Source organism: Desmodus rotundus, chromosome 2 (genome assembly GCF_022682495.2).
Source record: "Desmodus rotundus isolate HL8 chromosome 2, HLdesRot8A.1, whole genome shotgun sequence".
Classification (NCBI taxonomy): domain Eukaryota; kingdom Metazoa; phylum Chordata; class Mammalia; order Chiroptera; family Phyllostomidae; genus Desmodus; species Desmodus rotundus.
Genome location: NC_071388.1, coordinates 200,848,319 through 200,874,187, shown reverse-complemented (window position 1 = coordinate 200,874,187; position 25,869 = coordinate 200,848,319). Strand labels below are relative to the sequence as shown.

Here is a 25,869-nt window from a genome sequence, read left to right as displayed (position 1 = left end):
TCTCTTTGTATTAGAAGTATATAAAGTGATATAAAGTGAATAAATGCATAAATGTAAAAACTAGGCATTTATTAAGAAGAAAGGAAAGAACTCATCATAATCCTGTTATCAAGAAGAATCACTATGGTGAATTTCCTTCCAGTTTTTTTATATGCATCAAAAAATATGATTGAGATGAGACTGCATGCATCAAAGTGAATTAAGCATTTTTACCTAATGTTATTGTATGACTTTCTTCCCCATTTAAAATGGATGGAAAACATCACTTTAAAAGAGATTAGGGATATTTCTCATGTTATGCATTATATATATTTATAGTTTCTACGTGTCCACAAGGGACCTATGTTTTAAGTTTGTTAACTTACCCTTGGGTCCAGGAGGCCCAGGGAATCCAGTTCCTGGAATTCCTGGATCACCGTCAGGCCCAGGAACTCCTGGGTCACCATATCGTCCTTTGGGTCCAGGGAAACCTTAACGACACATCCACATCAGCAGCTTTCCTTTATGTTGCCCGAACACCAAATGCCTAAGATTCCGCGTCATCCCAGACACGTTTGGGTGTTAAGAAATAATTTAACCATAACCCAGACTTCCTCTCCATTCCTATCCAATGGACTACTCATTAGGAACTGCAAATGATTTTGAAAATATGCCTTAACTCCTAAAAAGAAATATTCTAGCTATCTTGAACTATATACATCTCCCTCCATACATGCAAAATTAAGTTTTAGATCATAGTGCCAAAGAAGTTAAGTTTTCCAATGAATAACCTGTGGGCACTATAGTAACCACGGGCAACCATTCCTTGCTCCTCTACCAAAAACCATGAAGAGTGTTCTGCTTGCCAGTTCTTCTAAAGTAACTATATCAATTCTCTTTTGGAATCAGAAGCACCAATGGGAATAATTTGGATAACTTCAAAGGACAACAGTAAGTCCCCTGCCTGTTGTCTGGTTCTCTGACAAAACTGGCCTGTGCTCTCTTTGGGAGCCAATGAATGTATTTTTTCCTTAAAATGGGGACAATGTTGTTCCAGGAAAGTCAGGGTGCCATCTGATGCCGTGCGCCAGGCTTGGCAAAGGGGATACTCACCAGGTGGACCCTGGGGGCCGGCACGGCCTGGGGGCCCTGGAGGTCCTGGGGGTCCAGGGACTGGAGTTGAAAAACCAGCTTCTCCCTTAGGGCCTTAAAAATCATGATCATAAGATTAGTGTGCATACTGAAGCTTTTCTGGGTTCAGAAAGAGAATATAATATAAATAGTATATGATACGATAATGAAGAGTTTATAGACATATTCCAAGGAATCTGAAAAACTGTGCCTGCTTACATTGACTTCAGAACTGGCTTAAATGACCTGCCCAATGAAATTTTCTTATTCAATTGACAAATATTTATAAGCCCCTATTATTACCTAAGCCTTGTTTTAATTAATAGCCCAGCGTGTTGGTTTATTGGAAAGGAGCCTAGGCTAAAAGTAACTGACAATACAAACTCTGCTTAAGTATTGGCGAACACTGGTAGGGTACTGATTGATTGGGTGACTAGTTTTCCCAGGAAGTCAGGGTAGTATATATTGCACACGCCACGAAACGGAGCTGATCTGGGCGTGAATCGAGGCCTCGTGCTCTGGAAGGTCTGTGAGGTTGGACAGACCTACCCCTCCCTGACGAGGTCCTCATGTATTGCTGTGGAAAGGATGCTTACCCAGCTGGTTAAGATCTCAGCTGATGTTCTGACCACAGTGGCCAATATTAAAAACACATTAGTGATTAGTATGGTATATACAAGTGTGTGTGTGTGTGTGTGTGTATGAAAATATGCATATATACATATGTATGCATATACATATATACACTTGTATGTGTGTATATATATATACATATATATATATATATGAAAATCTGATGATAATATATTTTAAGACACTGGAATCCTTCACTAAAGATCCACAGTTAGAGCCCTGGCTGGTGTAGCTCAGTGGACTGAGTGTGGGCTGCAAATCAAAGGGTCGCTGGTTCGATTCCCAGTCAGGGCACATGCCTGGGTTGTGGGCCAGGTCCCCATGAGGGGGTGCATGAGAGGCAACCACACATTGATGTTTCTCTCCCTCTCTTTCTCCCTCTAAAAATATAAATAAAAATCTTTAAAAAAAAATCCACAGTTAGAAACAGCAGAAGAAGGTTTGAAGATGGATTACAAGAGGATTGAGCTAACTTTTCCTGTCAAGGGCCACACAGCAGGGAATTTCGGTTTTGCGTGCACGAGGCCTCTGCCGCCACGACTCACTCTGCCGCCAGAGCATGGGAGCAGCTGGAGAGAATACGTTAGTGAGTGGTGGGGCTGTGTCCAGTGACACACTATCTGTGGACACCGAAACCCGAATTTCACAGAATTTTCACATGTCACAAAGTGGAGTTCAAAAGTTTTTCCCCAGCATTTAAAAAAAAGCATTCTTAGCTTTTGGGCCACATAACTAAGTGGTGAGGTAGATTTGGACAGCAGCCTCAAAGTGAGGCACAGAAAAGAATACATTGCAATATAACCATGGAATAAGCTTTACATACATGTGTGGACAGAGATGCATGCTTACGATTTGATGTGAATACTCTGGGTGGGGATGACCACTCAAAATTTTTTATCCACTGAGGGGTGCTATGGAAAGATTAGGAGACCACTGGCTCATTGGGTCTCCCCCTTGACAGTGATTTAAGGAGTAAAGCTTGGCCAGGGTAGCGTTACTTATTTAGAACTGTCAGTATCGTGTGCTTCCCGTATTCCCCCACGTTCTTCATCACAGAGAAACACTGAGGATCCGATGCCTCCTGAATCCAGCCGCTCCGTTCGGTACATGTGGACCCCAAAGTTACTGGGCCTTTAAAAGTATTGTGAAATGACTTTTCTTCCTTTGCCTTGGCTGTTTTGAAGTTTTCTTTATAAATGGTTTATTAGGTTATGAATCAAAATGGACAAATCCGCAATAACATTAGTGGACCCTTGAGACCTAGAAGAAGCATCTCAAGATCAAGTTCATGGGTCTCTGCCTCCCCTTTGTTTACAGGAACTGACTTCCACTCATCCCTTAGGGTCTATTCATTCCACATACTTATTATGTCAGTAATGGATATAGACTGTCCTAGGAAATTTTAGCTGAATTGCTCAGTAACAGGAAAAAATAGGTTTTTCTTTAATATGTCCTAGATGTTCTTTCCAACTATCTATGGGTTGACATGTTCTACTTATTAGAAACAAGTTCCTATATATCTACCCGTGTTCAGGGAGCTCCCCTGGCCCTAGGAACCATCCACCCACTCCACAGGAAAACAGGACTGGAAAGAAAACTAACCAACCGGCTTCTCCAGGTGGCCCACGGGCTCCAGGAACTCCTTGGGTGCCTTTCGGACCAGGCTCTCCCCGAGGTCCATAGCCTGGTGGGCCAGCTGGTCCTGTGGGTCCTGGGGGCCCAGGGATGCCAGGATCCCCTGGAGGACCCCGGTCCCCCTTTACACCATAGAGGGCCTGTGGTGAAAACAAGAACACGTTTGGGTGCTTCATTCCAGTATTTCCTGACCCAGGTTAACAGTACCATGACTGTGAATGCCCTTAGACCATCGCTGAGAAGGCGCTGGGTTAAAAGGCAGTTGCCACGTGAAGGGAGTCATTACTAAGATGAGGGTGCTCTGTGGTTTCTGCGGTTCTGTGCCCTTTGGCATTCAGCTGCATTTCATCCACTTGGAACTCTGAGGTCCTCTAGAGATGTCCTACAGTGGGATGCCACCCATGTGATAACAGACCCTCAAACGGAGCTCAAATCGGCCAACAGTTCAAAAGGAAACGACATTCATGTTAATGGTACATTTCTAAAATCAAACCAGGAAAAGCATACTTTTATTTGTTTGGTTTTCACCAGGCATTTCCTTTACAAAATATACAGATATGCCATCTGTATTAATTTTTTTCTTATAAAATGTCTCTTTAAAATATTTTGTAGGTTGTAACACTGAAAATCAATGGAATGTTTTAAAGAAGCTGAATTTGACAACTAACTTCCTCCTCAACACAGACTGAATTTTTCATTGTTCGGTATCAACACGTGGCTAAGTGGTCCTTGTCCCTCTTTTAAAATGACAGGGCCTAAAGCATGACAAATCAGCTCCTTGGTTTTCTCTCACTTTCTGGGACATCTCCACCAGAGCGAATAAAGAAACTAGGGAGATACAAATAACGTATGGGAGTGTCACATGAACTCTATTAACATAACACCCAAAGCGTTCCAGACTCTCCGTCCACAAGCCCGGCTACCACCTGGGGGACAGCCTGGCAGCTCGCCGAGGGAGGGGCTGAGCATCACTGTCTTTGCCAGCTGCTCCCATCCAGAAAAGAGCTTTGTTGTCCAAAAGGTTCAGGAAAGGCTGCATACCATATCTACACCTTGGGGAGTCACAGTTCATATTCTGGCAGTAAGGGATCTGTACACGAACCTTTAAAGCTGTTTGCCAAGTTTCCCTCTTCGAGGTGGGGCCCTTTTAACTGGCTGACACGGATTCACCCTGGGAAAGGCTGACATGCCATAGACCGGGCTGGCTGGGCTGCCTGCCTTGCAAACTTCCTGATAGGAATCTCTCGAATGAACCGTGAGGGATTCTATCTCGTGCAAAGAGATCAGATTTACATAAGCTTACATACTGTCAATAACAAAACAATTGATCTCTTTATTTGACTACCCTACCCCTAACTCTTCGGTCCACTCATGCATTTATTTTTATTGTAAAGAATAAACATTGCCCCTAAAATACTGACTAAAGCTTTCCCTTGGTAATCATTTTCTGAATTTCTTATAAATTCATTTGACACAAATGTGAAATTGTAATTTGTGTATGAGTCAAGGTCATTATCATGGAGAATTTTATTTGTCCTAAAAAAATCCATCAAGGGCTACCTATGTTGTCGAAACATCATAAATACTTGCTCTGGTTTGAAGACGCCTCATTGTGCAGTTAGAGAGATGAACAGGGCTGAGTGGCCAACAATTTTTTTGAAAGAAAATCACCTTATGTCTTAACTTCAAAGCACGTCACTTACAGGGAGAATAATTTGGAAAAAGTTACTAGATACCAACCGGTTCGCCTTTAGGTCCTGGTGATCCTTTTACTCCAGGGGTCCCAGGAGTGCCATCCAAGCCCCTTAGTCCAGGCTGCCCTCTGGGCCCTGCATCCCCGGGGTCACCTACTTGTCCAACTGGCTGGGGCGCTTCACCTTTTTCTCCTTTAAGTCCTGGGTCACCTTGAGCACCCGGGAATCCCTAGGGTGGTAGAGAAATGAGTCTGCTTTTGGGTAGAGTTGTTTTGGTCAATCTCAAAAAAAAAAAAAAAATCTCAACAAGAACTTTTTAATTTGAGTGGAACATGTACAGATTTTTAGATAACGCAACACACACAATAATATAATACAATATGATGCACATACAAATGATACAATATTCATCATAATGCAGATTATGTTAGAATATTGGTAAATTTTAACATGCCTCTCTGGATAATTCAATTTAAATATATTTACCCACATATGACTTTCTGATTCACTATGATAATCAAAATTTAAATTTTTAACAACTTCCTTGAGGCATAATTTACATACCATAAAATGTGTCCTTTGTAAGAACGCAATTCAATGACTTTTAAAATAAATGTGTACATTTATGCTACAATCACCCAATTCAGTGTTAGAACATTTTTATCACTCCCCCAAATTCCCGCAAAGCCATCTGCAGTCAATCCCTGCTCCCAACCTCTGCTCCAGGCCACCACTCATTTGCTTCCTGTCTCTGATATCTCTTTAAATTCATTAATTCATTCACACATCATTCATTCAGTCATTTAATTGACAAGTGTCTGGTAAGTGTCCACGCTTTGCCAGGCACCACACTGATAACCTATGTGTGGTACAACTGTATTTCCAGACCGAGTGCCCGCTCTCCAAACTGAAATGAAAGCTGTGAAACTATGGAATCTTACTGGAAATCCTGGGAGACCGACACTTCCTGGGGAACCTGGGCTTCCTTTAATGCCAGGTGCTCCTTGTCCTCCTGAAAAGCAATAAATCAATAACTATTCATTGGACACCGACTCTGAGCAGCGAGGGTGATACAGTGTGTGAAAAAAGTGGGGTGTTTCTCTTGGGCAAAGAAAGACAATTTCTATCTTCATACAGTGTAAGAAGAGAATGGGAGTAAATCACTAGATTAAGAGAAAATGTAAACAACACAAGAACTCAAAATTTTTAGCTTCCTGAGATTCTTGTCTGTATAATTTTAAAGAGACACATTTTTTATGGCAATAAAAGTAATGTATGCTCATTGTAAAAAAGTTGAACAGAAGAGAATGAAAATCACCCATAAATCTACCACCAGATGACAGTATTTGCTAAATTTTCATGAATATTAGTCAGAATTTTATAGCCATAAATGCACATAAATATATACTTATAACTTAGAAATTAACAAATATAGATTTATGGCCTCACTTTAAATGGGTACATATAGCCTGTGGTGTGAGTGAACAATCATTTATTCAGCTAACTGCTGTTTTTAGACATTTAGATTTTTTTTTTAACTTTAGCTGTTGTAAACAATGCTATGATAAATATCTCTGGATATTTATCAATACTTCTCCAAATTTATCCAATTATTTTCTTTACAATAAACTCTTAAATGGTTAACGGCAGGGCCAACAGGCACAAACTTTCCTAAGGCTTTGGATGTCTGCTGCCAAATTGCATTTGCTGCACAGTTTTATACTTACTATAGGTACTTAAGCATCTCTGTAAACATGATTTCTTTAGAGGATCTTTCACATGAATCTCAGGTCAGTTTATGAACAAACGTTCGTTCAGATTTTATTTTTTGCAAGGTATAAGCCAGGATATATATGTTTTGACAGCAATCTGAATGGTTTTACTGCATATATACACACACACACACACACACACACATACGTTCTTCAAGCTACACCTGTCACGGGCCAATGCGGGGAAACAAGGAAAGCTCAGCAGCAGGGAGCTGCCCAACCTTGGGTCAGAGGTCACTCAAGGGGAATGCGGGATAATAATGACTGCTTTCCTTTTATCTCTTCCCTCCCTTTTAGTTTTTGTTTTAATGGAACATTGCCCCAGAGACTTGGGCATTGAATAGCTGCTGCAGGAAGAACGTGCCCTCTGGCCTTTGCCCCTTCTTTCCTCGCAGGCCTGTCTCAGGGAGTCAGAGGGCAGGGATGACAAAGTCACTAAGGTGTTGATAGAGATGCAGGGAGGAAAGAAACAAGGGGGCAAAACAGAACCAGAGGCATGGAGACAAGGAACACACTGACAGCGATCCGAGAATAGGGGGAGGGGGACAAGGAGGGAAGGAAGGGGAAGGAGCTAGTCAAGGAACGTGTACGAATGACCCATGAACATGGACAACAGGATGGGGACTGACTGTGGGAGCAGGGGGTGGGGTGGGCAGAGGAGAGCAAAGAGGGAAAAATTGGGACAACTGTAATAAAACAAGACTAAAATAAGTAAGACAAAGATGCAGGTAGGGCTTGAGAGTGACAAAGGGTCCCCGACTGAACACATGTCCTCTGTTGGCTGTCCATGGTGCCCACAGCTTCCCCCATTAGCCTGTTTCCTTGGGCTGAGCACCAGCCTCCCCAAAGACCCCTGGCCATTGATGATGTCACTGGATGGTGGTAACATACACACATCCTGTTATGTATGTTGGTGGGTAGACCTTTGCATTAATTTGCCTTCAGGGCTGTCCTGGTGTAGCAATTCAGGGATGCAGTGTAGAGGGAAAGGCCTGCCTCTGGAGGAGGCTGGTGGGACTGGAGTCCAGGCTCCTAGCACTTACTAGCCACGTCATCATATGCCTCAACATCCTCATCTGTCAAATGGGGCTAAGACAGCACTTACCTCTAGGGTTGCTGAGAGGAGCAAGGTGTGGAGACATATATGGCATGCCAACACCTAGAACAGTGCCTCGCACACTGACCAAGGGCTCTGTAACTTGAGCTCTTACTGCTTAATGTAAATAATTTAATAACGGTGTCTAAAGACCAAGGTGCAATGGCAAAACCAGGACTGTTTGTGGTACATGTGAGAGGCCCTGTGTAGCCAGGGGAGGGACAGAGAGGGTAGAGAAACCCAACTAACATAGATGTTTTCTACTCCAAGGTTTTGTCCACAGCCAGTTCTATGAAGGCCAGCAGAGGCAGGGACAGCCTGGAGCAATAGTGTTGGGGTGGAGGGCCCTTGTTTGGCACAGGGTGACAAGTGCTTTATTTCATCTTCCTTCAAAAATTGATGGCTAATATTTTTGTTAAAAATACAAGATTTTTAGATAAAATTTCTAATTTCTTTCCTCTTATGAAACTGGCAAGATTTATTAACAAATTAACAGGCTGGAGTTGAGTGTCTGAAGGGTCCTTTCAATGTGCCCCCCAGTTTACCACACTCCCCACTACTCTCTATCGTCCCCTGCACAGAGGCCAGTGGTGTTCAATTAGTCCTCACCTAATGTCTTTGATAGGTTTTGGGAACTGCGGTGGAATGATGTGGGCAATTTGACAAAAAATCTTACCTACACTAATTGATATAAGCAAGAATTAAGTTCCTATGGCATCTCATCAACGTTAAAATGAAACAATGTTGAATGAAATGGCATTATTTGAGCACCTGTTATACTTTTTTTATTGCGCTAGTATCCCTAAAAATGTGAAATAGTGCGTACACCCTTAACTCTATCACAAGTGGGGATATGAACAAATGAACAGAGAAGGGGGGCACCTTTCAAGAAAAAACCAGGAAAGAGCCTATCTGTTTGTGGAAGAAAAACGTGGTGTGTGTTTAGAACGGTTGCCTCAGTCCCCCAAGTTACCTGCTGGTTCCCTGGAAGATTCTGAGTTTACAATTCTGGGAAAACACAACAGTTTGCTAGAGTTCAGGAACTGAAATGAAACAGGGGGAAACGCCAGCTTTTATGTGACTTTGTCTTACTGTATGTTAACAGAGTATGTTTTTGGAAAATCTCCCGCCGAGTTCATGCAAACCACATCAGGACATCCAGTAGTCTGCTACCCTTTTCCATCACCCAGTGAATGGGACCTTTTGTACTTGCAAAAATACTTGTTTGCAAATGTAGCTTGTACCTGGGACTCCTTTCATGCCATCTAACCCCGGCAGTCCTGGGAGGCCCGGAGGCCCTGGGACATAAGGACATTCGGTGCACAAGAGGCCTGGTTCCCCTGCAACAGAAGTATGCTCGTGTTACTCACACACCCACACCACAGCCGCAGAAAGGACAGATTCCAAGTGCACAGTCCTTTCTCACACTGAACGTTGTTTTCATGTAGTGAAAATCATGTAGGAAATTGCCCATACTAATAAAAAATCACTCATCTGTTATATCTGCTTACATTAACTGTATGAGGGACTAGGTGTCCTTAGAGAGAAAATCCTGAGTTTAGTATAAAATGCCTACTATTTCAGTGTTTCTCTCTGAGTGCAGGAGGAAACTCACATTCTGGGAATAGCCGGTGACTCATTGCATGGGTGCTAGATGAATGAATGACTGACAGATAAATGAACAGTTAGCTAATGCTTTTGGAAAAGAAGCTGTCTCTGACTGCTGTTTGGGATTATCGCTGTCTCGAGGGAAAGTCAGTGATGAGCGCGGTGGTGAGAGCGTCTTATTCTAACCGAACAACACTGGTGATTGAGCCCACCTTTGCGCCCATCGACCCCTGGGATTCCTGGAGGCCCCACCGGGCCGGGACGTCCAACTTCCCCAGGTAGGCCTTTGAGGAAAATGATGCCACCTGCAAAAAGACAACACCAAAGCTCACTTTTAATTATTTCTTTAAGTATTTTCGTTTCCAATTATCAAGTGTTTTAGTAATGTAGATTATTTTATATGCATTTCCCCCACCCCTGTATTTGTTTTGGAAGCGGAGTCCTTCGAAGGTGAGCTGCAATGGCCAAGGCTGAAGCGTGTTGACCAGCTTGTCCTTCCACATCTCCTACACGTGGTGTTTTTGGACACTGACGTGCTGGCTCTTGAGAACTCACTGGATGGTGTTTCTCGTCACACCAGCAACCCATATTTTCTTACAACGTTAGTTCCAGTTATTCCACGACTATCCCTTTGGCATTTTTAGACAAAGGGTCAAATCTTACTCTTCAGTGCACTTTGAATCTCCCCGATATACTGAAGATGCTCAATACATGCAGAGGGGAAAAGGTTCTGACTCAGCACGTTTCCGCCTCACGGCTGGTTCACATCAACTGAGTCTGTCGTGTTCCTAAAGCTGCTCTCCACGAAAGCTCTTCCCAGGCTTCCACATGTTATCTGTTACTATGATGTTCCAATGGACAGCTAGCTACTTCTCTTAAACCACTGTTCTGCAACCTAATTTTTGGTCTTGCCATTTAAAATATAAGTTGAAGGCAATGCTGATAAAACTAAATATTTAAAAACAGTACCTATAGCTGCCCCAGGTTTCATCATGACAAGGTAAGAATGGAAACGTTTAACCCAGATGGCCCCTGGGGTATATTACATTGTGTCCGCTTGCCTGTGAAAGGGGCCCCCGTTTGTTACCCAGGTTTCTGTCTTTACGGTGACTGCACGGTTATTTGTAGACAGTAAAATCCGCTGTCAGCCTTATACTTCATGTAGACGTCTATGTTTACTTATGTTTTTATTTTTTAAACTTTTTTTATACTTATGTTTTTATACATTTGTATATACTTACACACATTTGTACTCTCTTCATACTTAAGTCAACAAATAATTTTGTACCTACAATGTCCCAGCCCCTGTGTGACATCATGGGACTTGAAATGGCAAACAAGACACAGTCCCTGACCCCAAGGAGCTTTGATTCTTAACGAGGAAACTGACAAAGACCAGGCAACGTGAAACATTCCACAATTGTGCTAAGCAGGAGTGAGACAGGGTGTGGGCTCGGTGAGGACTTTCTGCAGGACGTGGATTTGAAGCTGCAACTAGACAGACAGACAGACAGGAGTTGCTTAGACAAGAGAAGAAAAGAAACCAGGGTGGTCTGCAAGGGGAGAAGGGTGGTCCCCAGGGCCCAGAGGCTGACTTTAGCATCCACTAGGTACCAGAACTATGCCCATCGAGCTTGTCATCAATAAAACGAGGACATGACCCACATCCGGAGAAAGACATGGAGGACTAGAAATTGTTAAAATCCCTGACATGTAGTAGAGTTTTATTTCAGTTTTGTTTTGCTTTGTTTTCCATGTAGGTCTACATCATAACTTGGCAGTTTTGTTCTTGGACATTATATCTTTATTAATAGGATAGTTTCTTAAATTGCTGTTGGCCTAAAGAAGTGCTTTTATTTTTTAAAATATTACTCACATAACCAGACACTTAACTGAATTATCTTAGTAATAATAAGAGTCTCCCAGATTATTCTTTTCGATTTTCTATGTTTTTAATCATACTGTCTATAAATTAAAAAAGTCTCTTTCTTTAAAAAAAGTCTCTGACACACAAAGTATCTCTTAAGGCTATTTGGAGAGTTGAGTATAAAATCATAAGACCTCCCAGGAACCTGCCAGGAAAGGTATTTAAGATACAAAGAATGACCTATGTTTTCACAGGTTCCACATAGCTATCAGCCAACATAGACTGCTAAGTGGCTCTTGGGAGAGATGGGGAGGAACGGACACTTGCATCAGAACCTGCAGGTACCACTTCGAGTCCTGTGGGCTGCAGCTCCACGGTCTCTGACCTGCTTCCCGCGGCAGCATCTTACCTCCTGCCCAGACTGCCCATCTTGGCCTGGGGCTTCCCTGCTGATGCCCTGGGAGCCGGGCAGACACAGCCTGGGGGTGTGTGTGGGGTTGGTGAGTCCCGTCCGGTGGGAGCACATCTTTGACCATGAGAAAGAAGAGCTTGCTTCTTTCTCCCCAGGGACAGGTTATCCTGAGACAAAGTTACACAGCTTCTTGGAAGACAGTCCCCAGGGACTGAACAAGCAGTTGCCCTTGGCCTAGGCCAACTTGATAACTGTCATTCCTTCCCTGACTTTCGACTCATGGCCCTGCCTCCCACTCTGCCATCTGTGCGGGCCCAGGGTGATGCTTTGCTGCCCTTGCCAAGCAGTCGTTCCACCACAGCCGTGTTGCAGAAGGCTGATAAGATGGAACACCAGGGGGGAGGGAATTCCTACGGTCTGCACGTGTTGGTGGTTAGTCAGGTCCACCGCCTGCAATTTGCACACATCTGTCGCTGGGCAACGTACACAAAACAAGGCCCATTAGGCATCTTTACCTGGTGGTCCTGGGGGTCCCGGCGGCCCCGGTGGGCCTGGTGTACCAGGACAACCCGGGGACCCGGGAAGCCCCACTGTATTCTTCCCTGGGGGTCCTGGCTCCCCTTTTCTTCCTTTCATGCCTGGTGGTCCCGAGGCTCCTCTGAGGCCAGGTTTTGATGACCCTTGGAGAAAAAGAATCATTTTATTATAGTTTAGTTATAATAAATAAATATGAAGTATAGTTTTATTAAAGTTTATTGTAGTTTGTTCCTGCTAATACATGATTACTTTTCAATGGCGAACACTCTGATTGATGAAAGTTGCAACGTTGAAAGGTGTAACACAAGAAGTGAGTATCTCCCTTCCTTCACCTGTGACCTTGTTACATCGTCACAGAGCAGCAGCACGCCACACAATCCGTTCCCACAAGATCGTTTACGTCACTTATGACGAGAAACTGAAACAGAGTCTGGGGTGCGCAGCAGGCTTTTTATTTAAAAGCACTTCATAAGAAATTCCTTAATATATGCTACTTTGTAGATTTTTAAATTAGAGACTCTAAGATGCCTACTTTGCTGAATCCCAAAGAGGAAAGAGAGGAAGTTCTCATGGGACTTTATTCCTGCCAAGTGTCTGAGATAGGAAGGGGCGTGGGGGAGGGGAGGAGGCACCTCCTGGGAAAGGAGCCGGGCCCAGCGCTCCAAAGCCCATTTCCTGTGTCTCTCCTAAGATGATGTGGATGTGAGGAGGGGGCAGCCCTGAATCTCTGCCTCAGAAACAGTTTAATTGTTAGGAAGGGAGACCTCCCCAGCAAGGGGCTGAGAAACCAGCAAGGGTAACGTCTGAGTGTTTCTGATGATTGAGCAGAAGGATTTTGGTATAAAGGTAAATGCCTCTGATTCACACTGTTTTAGAGCTTTGAAATTTTCCCTCACTGGCTTCTTGAAGGAGCCTGTTCATTGCTTAGGGGCCTGGCAGGTAGAAAGAAGTCTTCTGTAATCTTTGGATTGACCTCTAAAATATCCTTTTGCCCCATTGAAACTTCAAGAGACACTCACTGTTAACACTTTGATGCATATTTTCTCATGTGTATGCAAGTACACATAATATTTATCCATTCATCTATTTTTTACAGTGTAATTGTAATATACATATGGTTCTGCAATCTGCTTAATTATAATTCATTTTCTACAGTATGAAATAGCTTAAATATACAACATGGTAGAGAGAAAAACATAATGAATGGCAGGGCTTATCAAATATTTGCTACTTTTTCTTGGTTTCCTTTCCTTTACAAAACGACACATTGCAGCATTTCAGTTATAACTGAGGCTTCTGAGGAATGATTCTTGATGCTGTTCTTCTCCAGTTTTCAACAGGAAACTGTGCTAATCACTCACGCTTTACGGAATTGTCTATGTATCCATCAACAATACATTATAAATTTTAAAATGTCACATAAAAAGTATAATCTATGAATTCTTATGCAACGTGAAAACTGTCATTTTTACCCAGCCTAATTACTACCAAACTACTGTTTCCTATCTCCGTGCCTCCTCTGAGTTTCAAAGGTTCTGCTCAGACACCCAGGTTGCTGTCTTGCACTTAGAGTGAAAACCACCGAGAAGTGAAAAAGAGCATGTCCACAACATTCCGCCTTCACTTCCACACCCTTTTCTACGCAGGCCACAAAGTCCACCAGTAAGACTTTGCAAACCCTTTCATGCCAGCTGATGAAAGATTTGTCTTATGTAACGAATGCAAACTTACGAGAGAACAGTGTATTTTACTTTTTAATAGCATTTCTATTGACGCCCCAAGAAAATGCACATACCAGGCCTTCCAGGTTCTCCGGGAGGGCCACTGGGACCTACGGATACACGACAGTCAGTAATTGCTCACAAAGCTCTAGAAACACTCCCCTCTTCTCATTTTTGAAATCTTGCGACGATAGTATAATAAAAATAAATATTTTTCATATTTCCCCCATTCTTATATAGATACACAAATATTAGAAAAGCTTATTTATGTAGACAAACTGCAGAGAAGACACTGATCTCAGATGTCCTAACATGCAAAAGTGAATCATGCGGCCTCACTGTTTTCAAACAGGTCAGCAGAAACCCGCAGAGCCCGCTCTGTGCCTGTGCTTTCCGGGGATGGTTCAGACACGCCAGAACAAACAGCTGGAACTGCCAAGGGTCGGCCGTTTGGCCTGCTGTCCCATCTCGGACTGCGTCTAGCTCCAGCCCCGCCTTAAAAAAAATCTATACCTATATCTATATACATCTGTCCATTTATTTAAACACACTGGGTATTTTCCCTCTAACAAAAATCTCCTTTGAAATCTTGCTGAAAGCAATGATTTGCCCAGATTAGTGGTTCTCAGTCCTGCTGCCGCACATTGGCATAATCTGAGGAGCTTTCCCGACCTGCTAGTGCCCAGAGCCCAATTCAGTCGGGATCGCAAGGATGGGGCCCTGACGGGGCCGTTACTGGAGAAGTTCCGGGGGTTCTAGTTGCAGCCAGAGGTAAGAGCTGATGACCGAAACCCGTCTAACCCATCAAAAGGGGAAGAATGTAAGTCAGTGTGTCTCCGATTCGTGGTAACAGGAGTCAGGAAACCGGGACTTTGTCAGCCCTCGCCACTATTTGTGTGGATTTGCTCCAGTGCCAGCTATTGGGGTCTCCACTTCCACATTTGTGACCCCGCAGAGGTGACAGATTTCTTGCACTCCCTCAGCCTGCCCTCTGACCACATCAATGTCTGCCTGCCAGACTTGAACTTCACGGTTCCCCACACAAAGGTAACTTAGTTGCCTTCTATGGTATTTTCATACAAAAGTTTCACATAAAATTTTCAAGTGAAATTTCATAGGAAAATACGGGATTTCATAGGAAGTTTTGTATGAAAATTAGGAGACACCAACAAATACCACCATCCATGAAAATGAGGAGACTTCTCTTCTGCCCCTGCTAGTTCCAGGTCTACAAGCACAGGCTGTGTTCTTTTGAAAGAAGGGCGGAAATGATGAGCAAGCCCTTTAGGAGGATGTGTATTCTTACCCGGTGGGCCACGAGCTCCTTTGCGCCCTGGTGGGCCTGGAATCCCCTCGTCTCCCTTTTTCTGGTATGCATCATAATATTCTGTCTTAAAGGAAAAAGAAATGAAGAAAGAGAGAGAATAGCTGTTTAGGGACATTCACCAAATGCAATTACTTCAATGTCTCCGTTGTGGCCTCAATTCATAGGCTTACGTGTCAGCAGAAATAGGGCAGTCATAAGTATAGGATGGGTAAATTTAAAGGTAAAAGCTGAGGTTTCTGGTACGGCATCATACATTTCGCGGGCTCTCAGTTAGAAATGCATTTTACGATGTGACCGAGCTCGCACGCTTACATTCATAAATGCACATGCACGCACATAGACATATCTCTAGCCATGTGACTGCATACACAGGAATTAATGTTTCACACAACGGCGACTTACTTTATTACCTACGATCAACTCTGATATTTTTATTCTGTTCAGTTCACTTTTTAAAAACGCTTGTCCCGGTGCACTGAATTTATTTTAGAGTATGGTGAGACCCACACATCAAAACATCCTCCATTGATTGTTTCTTTAAATTTCAGGACACCTGAAATTTAAATTTCATTGACTTACAAGAATCCAGGACTATTGTTTCTGACACATTCTGTGGACCTATACCTGACCTCCTTAACCATCTCCTTCCTAAGCCCAACTCCTCTGAAGGTAGTGATGCTGCCGAGTTCCATAGACTTGAGCGTAAGAAAACATGCAGTGAGCCCAGAATGCTTAGAATTCCTCTAAAGGGCAACTGGAAAAGTAGTTTTCACTTGCAATTCAGTACAGTTGTCTTGAAGAAAAGAAGATGAAAATATAGGCTTTTTTAAAAACACCTCTGTTTGGTTTTTTCACATTTTGCATGGGGCCAAACACTTGGATGGCTTGTTTAAAGAGGAGGTAACAAGAGCTTTGTGGTTAAGTAATAACTACAAAAAAGAATTTATAATAATAACAATAACAGAAATGTAATAATCTCCATCATAAAAGCCATAATGACCTTTGTGCCCCTGCCAACTATCGGCTAAGTGCTTTCACCAAACAGCCCACTTCATCTTCCCGGCAACGCCATAAAAGTATTTTGGGACTACTCTCATTTGAGTCATTCGCTCATAGTGTAAAGATGTGGATGTCCAGGACCCTCCTCCAGCCACTGAGTTAATCTGCGTGGCCCGAGGGGTCTGAGAACTGCATTTATAATAGGACACCCCCCAGCCCCAGACTGTTCTGTCAAACCTACGTAATCAAAAACCGGCAGCCCTGCTCAGCACACTGCGTGTGAGAACCGCTGTCTTTGGAAGTAGGAGAGAACAGGTACCAGATCTCAGAGCCTGGGCCCCTTTTATTCCTTCCTGAAGCTGCAGAGTCACAGATTATAGAATGTGGCCACCCCGTGGTCAGGAGCTGACAGCCATCAAGTCCATGTCCTCGCTGGTGAAGGGAGACCGCCTGCTGAGATAGAGCGTGGGCTGCGGTCAGCGGCATTTGCTGGCCCTGCACTAAACCTGCGCTCGGTCAAGCTTGAGCTGCTGGAAGGTGCAGGAATTGTCGTAGTCAGCTCGGGGGTGGTGGTGGGGGGGGTGGAGCTGGCTCCCTCTCCCCTGGGTGACCAGCAGTCCTTGTATCTACTCAGGACACAGGATCACTTTGGCCCAGGTCTGATCAGACAAAGGTTTGCCTCCTTTCCACAGCCCAGCACAGGTATCACTAGTGCATTCCCAAGACCAAACAGGACCAAGAAGAAATAAATATTTGCCCATTGTCAAAAGGTCAAATAACGACAACAGCTATTTTTTTTTGCCTTGGTTTAATAAAAAGGTAAATATTACAATCTCTATCATAACCATTAATGAGAGACCCTGATTCAAAATTTCCTTGACATTTGGAAGGACTTGATCAAACACGACACGGATATTGTCTTTAATTGCACTTACTGGACCACGAAATCCCGGAGGGCCGATGTCCCCTTTCCGCCCCTAGGGTGGAAGACAGTTACAAATGATGAGTCCGATCATCAAAAGCATTTATGTATTTGGTATACTTAAAAAGCAAAATGCACAGTTAAACAATAAATCAATGTTATTTTGATGCAATGCACAAACCCCAAGTTATAGTGTGAGGGACATTGACTTCAGATTATCTTCCTGGAGAGCCGTATCTGGGTTGAGAGTCCTATCAGCAAGGTCCTGCAGAAGTAAGTGGTTGTTCTGGTGGCTCTCCAGGTGACTCCCATGCCGCTTCCTTCAGAGGACGTTCGCGTGCATTCCACACTTGCAAGTTCTCGCCCAGATCACAGGCACGAAGCACCAGGCTCTGGGCTGCAAGCAGTTCCCAGAGCCCCAACGGCAAACAACCCCTCTCTGACCTACTCCAGCGGGCATTTCAGAATTCCACCGGAAGTGGTATTACTACAGGATAAACCTTGAATTTGCACGTGTGCCGACATATGAAAATCATTTGAATATGTCTGTAACATGTTGTTGGAAGAAACAACGTGGAATACACCCCACAACTAACTGATGGTGACCCTTCAGTGTGTAGTGACCCAGCCTGAGACGCACGGGGCCGCTCAGTCCATGCTTGACCTCCAGTGACCCAACACTTCCTACAGTCCTAGGCCTTTTCTATCTCCTTCCTCGTGAGGAGCTGAAACTTCACTGGTCCTAAGTCAGCCAGTGTCTACTACATAGAAAAACTTTAATATTGTTCCCATAAGGCAGCCCTTCAAGGGTTTAAGTTGTGACATCTCTCATTTCTTCTTAAGCGTACGAAGGTATTTTAATGAACTTTCATTGCAGTTTCTTGTACCTAGTTCCAGGGTGTGGAGGGAAGAGAGTGTGCAAAACCCAACCAGTCGAAAAAGGCTGGAGATGGGACATGAGGAAGGGATTACCTTAATGCCGTCTTCACCCGCTAACCCAGGCAAGCCCCTGCTGCCTTTGGCTCCCTGGAGAACAGAGCCAAGAGAATTGGTCAGAAGACCCACGAATCAATTTCTTCCACTGGAAGCAGAACAGTTTGAACTGTCTTTTGAAAAAATAATGTGTTCAGTGGATCTCTCTTCACAGTGTAAAACTATGATTCTCAAGTGTAAGTAAAACAAGACGACAGGCTTTTGTTTAGTTTACAGCTACTCAGTGACCCTCAGACATCCTTCTTCCTCTAACAGGACTGGCATGCTCACTGTACCAACAGGCAAACATGCCCCTACCTCAGTGCCAGGGAGCCCAGGGGCGCCGTCTTTTCCGGGTTTCCCCTAAAACAGAAACAAAACAAAAGTATGCACTCTAATAAATATGAATAACTTTAGATGACGTAATCATCGCCTCTCACCCTCAGGCAAGAGTGCCTGGCTGAGGCTTCCCACAAAGTTATTAGAAGGAAACTATTATTGATCACAGAACACGCAAAGATCCCCTCTTGCAGGTAACGCGGGAGCCAGTCGGAATGGGGGATCAGGGAGGGTCAAAGAAAGAAAGAAAATTAAACTAAGCTTAAGTTAGAGTTGACACTGTCCATCCAGGTTTGGAAGAAAAATCAAGGAAGCACTGAGCTGAGAAGTGGACAAGAAAACTCAGGAAGCGGAAGGTTTCATGGTCAATATATTCATATAAAATGTTGGCAATTTCATGAATTCCAGATGTGTGTATGTATAAATATATGTATATAAAATTTGTAGCAGGGTCCAAACATACAGGGCTTTTGGATTAACTATTATGGTTATTAGCTCTCTGTGATAAAATTAAAAGTCATATGGGTTGAATATTTTTTTCTTAGAAAAAAAAATTTTCCCAGTAAATAATTTTCAGGGTTTAAAAATAGTATGTGTTTAAATCTTTCCAGAATAGAGCTGGGTGGGAGAGAGGGCCCCTGCTGCTCTGTCTTCCCTGCATCCACTTCTTGTCACAGTGCACTCCCCCCCACGTCACCTTTGGGGAGTCATTGTCCCGCGTCTGTGTGGTTCTGATGGGGCTGTCAGCTGCAGAAGCCCCATGTCCCACTGGCCTGGCCAATTACGGCACCGTTTCCTCCTGGACACAGCTGCTTTCCCAGAAGGAGGCACATGACCTGCCCTGGGCCAATCACAGTGATTCTGCAGGGTTTTTTATATGGATGCAGGGAGACAGACACACTCTGTCTCCTTTCATGCTATTAACCTCATGTCGCCTGTCGCTACATTGCGCTCTTTCTCCCCACACCCTCTGATGTGAAAAGTCACTTGGCAAAGGAGACAATCCGGACACGGAGAGGAGCAGAAGAGAAATGGAGAGAGTGCTGCTCATAGTGTTCCAGGCTCTGAAGTCCTTGAAGACTGTTGTAGCCTTGAACTTCTCATAGATTTGAACCAATAAATTTCACTTCCCAAACCTTTAAACATTTAAAAACTCCAAGCTAGTTTGAGTTGGCCATATTATGCTTGCCATCTAGAGAGTCCTAAATGCTGACTAATATAATTTCCCGGTTTACCTGTGGGCCAGGTTCTCCACGGGCACCTTTTTCCGATCCATAAGAGTCTCCAGGTGGTCCCTGTATTAATGAGACTTAGGTCAAATTTTACAAATTATTGAATTTTGACTGACATTGATTTATATTCACTTTTCCTCTCTGCTTATTCTGCTGTATTTAAAAATGTTAAAATGATGGGTCATCTAGGAGGGGAATCTTATTTATGAGCGTCAATTAACTAAACAACAGGTGCTAAAAAACCAGATGCTGAAAGTAAATTCTAAGATGGGTGATATTGGGTACATGTGAAACAGTGCAAGGGTTCCAGCTAGAAGTGGCCGTAAAATAATTCTAGAGTTTTCCTGACCTCAGTGGTCAGTTACTGTGGTCTGTAGCTAACATTAAGATTTAAAGGTAGATCACACATCAAAATGCTCATTAAAGTTTCACTTTGTGTTTCAAAGGAACAACGTGACTCTAAATGACCTACCGAGGGTCCAGGAGGTCCGGCTCTGCCCTGGTCTCCCTTGTCTCCCTTCTCACCCTTGAGGTCCTGCCACAAAAAAACCAAGTTAAGGTTGTTACAAACAGATCAAACATGATTGTACCGAATAAGCCTGGAAAAGTCCTCTATCTGTTCAATATACTGAATTTACAAAATACTTATGTTCCTCCTGTTAACAGGACATATTATCATTTTTCACATTTGGAATTTTATACCTGTGAACCCACCAAAACAATATACTTTTTAAAAAGAAAGCATCTTTCTGATCCAACTACATTAAACTAATTTAATTCCTGAATCAGCTTTCTGTAGCACAATTACATCATTTCTAATGTATTTTACATTCATGTTTAGTATATTGAAATTATTTTCATTGCAATCAATTATTTTCTAAGTAAATGTCACAATGAGGATTTGATTCATGAATCAAGTTGGATTTTGCTTTTATCATATTTTATTGATTATATTTTTTTCCAATGTGTGGCTTCTCTTGAAGACACTTTTTTCAAACTCATGCCCCGCTCCCGGTCTGGGTCATATCTTACAGATTAAGATTTTGTCAAGGTAAGGTATGTTTCCTATCAATTTTTAGTCAATAAAGTTTTAAACTTTTAAAATTTTATTTTTGTTAATTACCTCTAGAAAATTCAGTTTTTTTCCCTTCAGGTCAATTTTTTTTCCCTATTCTTCAATGTGAATTATTATTTTTATGATATCAAATTTCACTATGGTGTGTTTTAACTTTTGTTTTGAAAATTTTCATTAGAAATTACAATGGAGAGATGGCTAAGGGGTTTCTTTCTGGTGTGATGCAAATGTCCTAACTGAATGTGGTCATAGTTGCAAAACTCTATGAATATACAAAAAGCCATTGAATGGTACACTAAGTCATTTTATGGTATGTGAATTATATCTAATAAAGCTGTTAAAATTCATTATTACTAAAACCCATGCACTGAATACTTTAAGAGGATGAATTTTGTGGCATGTGAATTATATCTCAATCAAGCTATTATGAAAACACAATTAATTATAAGTTTATAAGATAAAAATGGTTTATGCTTATTTCTTCATTCATCCACTAGAAAATTGTTAGCTACCTCCTTGCTTCACCATCCCCTCCCAGGCATTCCAGGACCAACTGGGTGTCTAGGATTGGTGCATTACACCGTGGTTCACTTCTTCTGAGCATTTGGCTCAGCTCCATGCCCTGAAAGCCCATGTTAGCATCCAAATAAAAGGTCCTAGTGTCCTTGGAGAGGTATGGGGAAGAAACTGTCCTTCGGGTTACGATGGAATGATAAAAATGTCCCATGTTATTATGACACCCTTCTATCCATATCTTTAGGTCCTCTCCACCCAATTGGCTCAGAGCTGCACACCCATTTTGTAATAATTTATTCAAAAATGCTCACTGAATACCCTCTTGTTGTTGGTGGCAATGAGAGGTAAAGGGTGAGCAAAACTGGCCGTGGGCTCTACCTTCAAGAATCTCGGAAATTGCCTGCTTCAGATTTCACATTTTCTGGTTCACGAGTAAAAAAATAGGGAATGAATCAGACCAAGAGGCTCGGTGAGGCCGAGGGGGCTGGGCGGGCTGGACCTGGATGACAGAACTTTATAAACGAGGTAAGGAGACGGAAAGGCCACAGCCCCAGTCACAAAATGCAGCAGTTACCGTCCTGTTGTCTGGGCCGGTCAGTGTCACTGTCACAGTGCCTGGTGGTCCCGGGGGTCCTCGTAATCCTTTCAGACCCTACAGACAAAAATACACAAGAGTTAAAAACGAAACCACACCCCTCCGGTACGTTCGAGCTCTGTACTTTCCCCTTCAGTGCTTACATAAGAAAACTGAGCACATGAACGCCTGAGCCACAGCTAACGCCTTCCTTGCCCAGTGGCTCACTGAACAAAATGCGAGGCTAGCTGCTACGGGGCTGCAAGCACCCCGCCCCCAAACAAACCATCGTGTTTACGTTACCCGCTCTCCTTTTTGTCCGACCACGTTATCACCCATGTGACCCTGCAAGAAATACAAAACCACATTAGTTTTTAAAAAACAACATGAGTAAATTGTCTAAACCCTTTGAAGTTCTAATATTTGTAACTGAACATTGATATTTTAATCCCCCCCAAGGTCACAATTGCCATTTTATTTCATCCTAGAATAACATATTACTTTAAAATTAAGGTATAGTTGATATGCAATATTAGATGTTTCAGGTGTACAAGGTAGTGATTCTCCATTTATATACCTTACAAAGTGATCACGAGGGTAAGTCTCGTACCCATCTGTCACCGTACAAAGTTGCAATATTCTTGACTGTTCCCCTGCTGTACGTTATGTCCCCCCGTCTTACTTATTTTATAAAGAGACGTTTGCACCTCATATGCCCCTTTACCGTCTTCAGCCTCGCTCCCCCACTCTGGCGAGCAGGGGCTTGTTCTCTGTATCTATGAGTCTGTTCCTGTTTTGTTCGTTCATTTGTTTGGTTTTTAGAATCCATGTGTAAGTGAAATCTTGCCGTCTTTGTCTTTCTCTGACTATTGCGCATAGCATAAAACCCTCCAGGCCCATCCATGTTGCTACAAATGAAAAGATTTCATTCTTTTTTATCGATGAATAATATCCCACTTTATTGCCCCTTCTTTACCTACTCATCTACCGATGGACACCTCTGCTGCTTCTGCAACTCGGCGACTATAAACAACGCTGCCATGAACGTGGGGTGCACTTATTTTCTGATTTAGTGTCTTTGTATCTTTGGGATAAATGCCCAGAAATGGAATTGCTAAATCACATGGTAGTTCTATTTTAAAATTTTTGAGGAACCTCCATACTGTTTCCCTTAGTGGTCACACCAATTTACAATCCCACCAACAGTGCCCAAGGGTTCGCATTTGTCCACAACCTCACCGACATTTGTTATTTGTTGACTTTTTGGTAACAGCTATTCTGACAGGCATGAGGTAATAACTTGTTGTGGGTTTTATTTGCATCTTGCTGGTGATTAGTGATACTGCACATCTTTTCATATGCCTGCTCTTCAGTACTAACCCTAGTGGGGTTCTGCCTGGCTCAACATTTTCTCACTTAAACTAACGATGGGGATCAGAATATGCCACCCCGAAATATACCACTTTAGTGTATGGACTTTGAGTTGGAGGCAATTTAGGAATGGAAAATGCAGGAAAAGTCCTCTACCCGCCCCTATCTGCCTAATGATGGTATAAATGTCCCTTTGGGGGGGGGGGGTCCCCTCCCTCCTCTGCAGTACCAGTAAGAGGAGACAACTCTCATCCGTGGAGACACACACTTAAATCTGCATAAACAAACCCTATGGGAGTACCCTTATCTTCTACTAGTTTCCCCCATCCTTTCACTTTCCCACAATCGACCACCCTTAGAAGCTCAAACCGTTTTCCTTTATATTGTCATTTCTCTACAAATTTACCTCCCCTTGTTAAAATAACACACAAACTCCTCGGGATCTCCATGTCTGTGCATGTGAAATAAGCCTCTTTCTCCCATTAATCTCCCTTTGTCCGGTTAGTTAGCAGGGTCCCAGTCACTGAAACCAACAGAGTGAAGGAAAAGCTTGTTTCCTCCCTGCCACCAATAACTGGCCTTGGTAATGGACACTCATGCAGCCCCTGCTTAATGAGTGCACGAATAGCCAGCCATCTTTTGCTTACTCGCGTAAGATCAGATGGGTTTCAGGAGGCATCCCACTCTAAAAACGTACAGGATAAAGTGGCGCGTGATCCTTAGAGTTATCAGAACTGAGAAGTCTACGGACTAGCAACCCAAGCCCTTTTCCTGGTATGGAGCTCTTCATGATTGAAAGAAGACTCTTTGTATCAGGGATCGTGTCACTGACATGCAGGGGGAGGAGAGGGAACAGGGAAGAGCTGCTGGCCACGCTCCCTTCCCTCCTTGGAATCCTGGGAAACCTGGTGAGCTCCCATCACATGCTGGTAGGGACAGTGGTGTGCGATCAGACTAGGTTTGGCTTTTACGTTGATTAGGATGTTCTGGCAGATATGACATAGGAACTACAATTTACCTTAAGTCCTGGAGGCCCCATGGCTCCTGGCAAGCCCTAAACAAAAAATCCACAAATCAAAATTACAGCAGGAAATGCACCAAGCCAGAAAACTGTTTACAAATTTTAGTGCTAATTCTTTTATTAGTTTTATGGCATCTATAGCAATGGTGACTTCATACTCACAAAGAATCCTGGAGGGCCAGGTGGGCCAACCGGTCCGGGAAAACCGGGAAGTCCCGGCCAACCCTTTAAATTAAGAGATGAAAGAGTGAATGTACTTGTCACCGAAGAACAATGTCCATTAGTTAAGTGCATTAAGATGTTTTAATAAAATCAGAGGAACCTGATGCCTTCGGTTTATGGCCGCAGTTAATATAAAACGTGCCCCATAGAGGTTGCCACGTATAACAGGCTGCCAGGACCATCCCGATGGTGCTAGGTCCAGAAAATTGGCCAGGGCAGTTGCTTTACTGTAGAAAAAACTTCGCAGATTTTTGAAATTTTGCTTCTCTCTCTTTCTCTCCTTGGTGGCCAAGCGGGCTCCTACCTTGGGGCTCTCTGCCTGCTCTCCCTCCGCCCAGAGTCTTCTTTCCCCAAACATGAGTGTGACTTACTTCCCCTTCCTTTTCTTATCTTGATTCAAGTGTCACTCTTATGCTAGGCCTTCCCTGCACATCAAATCTAAAGCTGCAGCTCTCTAGGCCTGACCAGGAAGCTCATTGGGAGGATGGGCTAGAGCATCATCCCAATGTGCAAGGTCGCGGGTTTGACACCTGGTCAGGGCATGCAGAGCAATCGACCAACCAGTGCATAAAAAAGTGCAGCAACCAATCAATGCTTCTCTCTCTCTCTCTAAAAATCAATAATAAAAATTTAAAAAATATATTAAGAAATAAAATAAAGTGTCTTGGCTGGGGTGGCTCAGTGGACTGGGTGTTGGCCTGTGAACCGAAAGGTTGCTGGCTCGATTCCTGGTTGGGGCACATGCCTGGGTTGTGGGCCAGGTCCCCAGTTGGGGGTGTGTAAGAGGGAACCGATAGTTTCTCTTGCACATCTCTTGCACACTGATATCCCTCTCCCTCTCTTTCTCCCTCCCTTCTCCTCTTTCTATAAATAAATAAATAAGCTGCAACTCTCCCGACCCAGGCATTTCCTATCCCCCATTTCTGCATTATTTTCTCCTCGATATTCACTACTATCCCCCACACCATACACTTACTAATCTACATTTTCTCTCCCCCACCCTGACTAGAATGTAAACTCCATGAAGGCAAGAATTTTTTAAAACTATTTTTTGGCTGATTCGTGTCCTGTAGTACCCTAGAGATAGAAGGATCCATGGTAAGTAATTGGTATGTAATAAATATCTCTTGCATAAACGGATGTCCCACAGTTCCGTCTTTAGGGGTAGCACGCTATAGTACCTAACCGACACTTACTACACAATCAAGAGGTAC

General features: G+C 43.2%; 1 protein-coding gene across 1 annotated transcript in view; it reads right to left on the bottom strand.

Moving 5' to 3' along the window:
* Positions 1-25,869, bottom strand: part of COL4A3 (collagen type IV alpha 3 chain) — a 123,602-nt gene that overhangs the window by 31,670 nt on the left and 66,063 nt on the right. The window contains exons 10-28 of the mRNA XM_024563858.3: positions 24,596-24,658; positions 24,431-24,466; positions 22,345-22,386; positions 22,042-22,119; positions 20,349-20,411; positions 19,880-19,939; positions 18,624-18,668; positions 18,306-18,359; positions 17,347-17,388; positions 15,392-15,476; positions 14,160-14,195; positions 12,343-12,507; positions 9,761-9,853; positions 9,185-9,280; positions 6,014-6,084; positions 5,119-5,301; positions 3,350-3,518; positions 1,093-1,185; positions 366-470 (exon numbers count right to left, since the gene is read on the bottom strand). Coding sequence (XP_024419626.2) covers positions 366-470; positions 1,093-1,185; positions 3,350-3,518; positions 5,119-5,301; positions 6,014-6,084; positions 9,185-9,280; positions 9,761-9,853; positions 12,343-12,507; positions 14,160-14,195; positions 15,392-15,476; positions 17,347-17,388; positions 18,306-18,359; positions 18,624-18,668; positions 19,880-19,939; positions 20,349-20,411; positions 22,042-22,119; positions 22,345-22,386; positions 24,431-24,466; positions 24,596-24,658 — 1,579 coding nt within the window. The remainder of the gene's footprint in view (positions 1-365; positions 471-1,092; positions 1,186-3,349; positions 3,519-5,118; positions 5,302-6,013; positions 6,085-9,184; positions 9,281-9,760; positions 9,854-12,342; positions 12,508-14,159; positions 14,196-15,391; positions 15,477-17,346; positions 17,389-18,305; positions 18,360-18,623; positions 18,669-19,879; positions 19,940-20,348; positions 20,412-22,041; positions 22,120-22,344; positions 22,387-24,430; positions 24,467-24,595; positions 24,659-25,869) is intronic.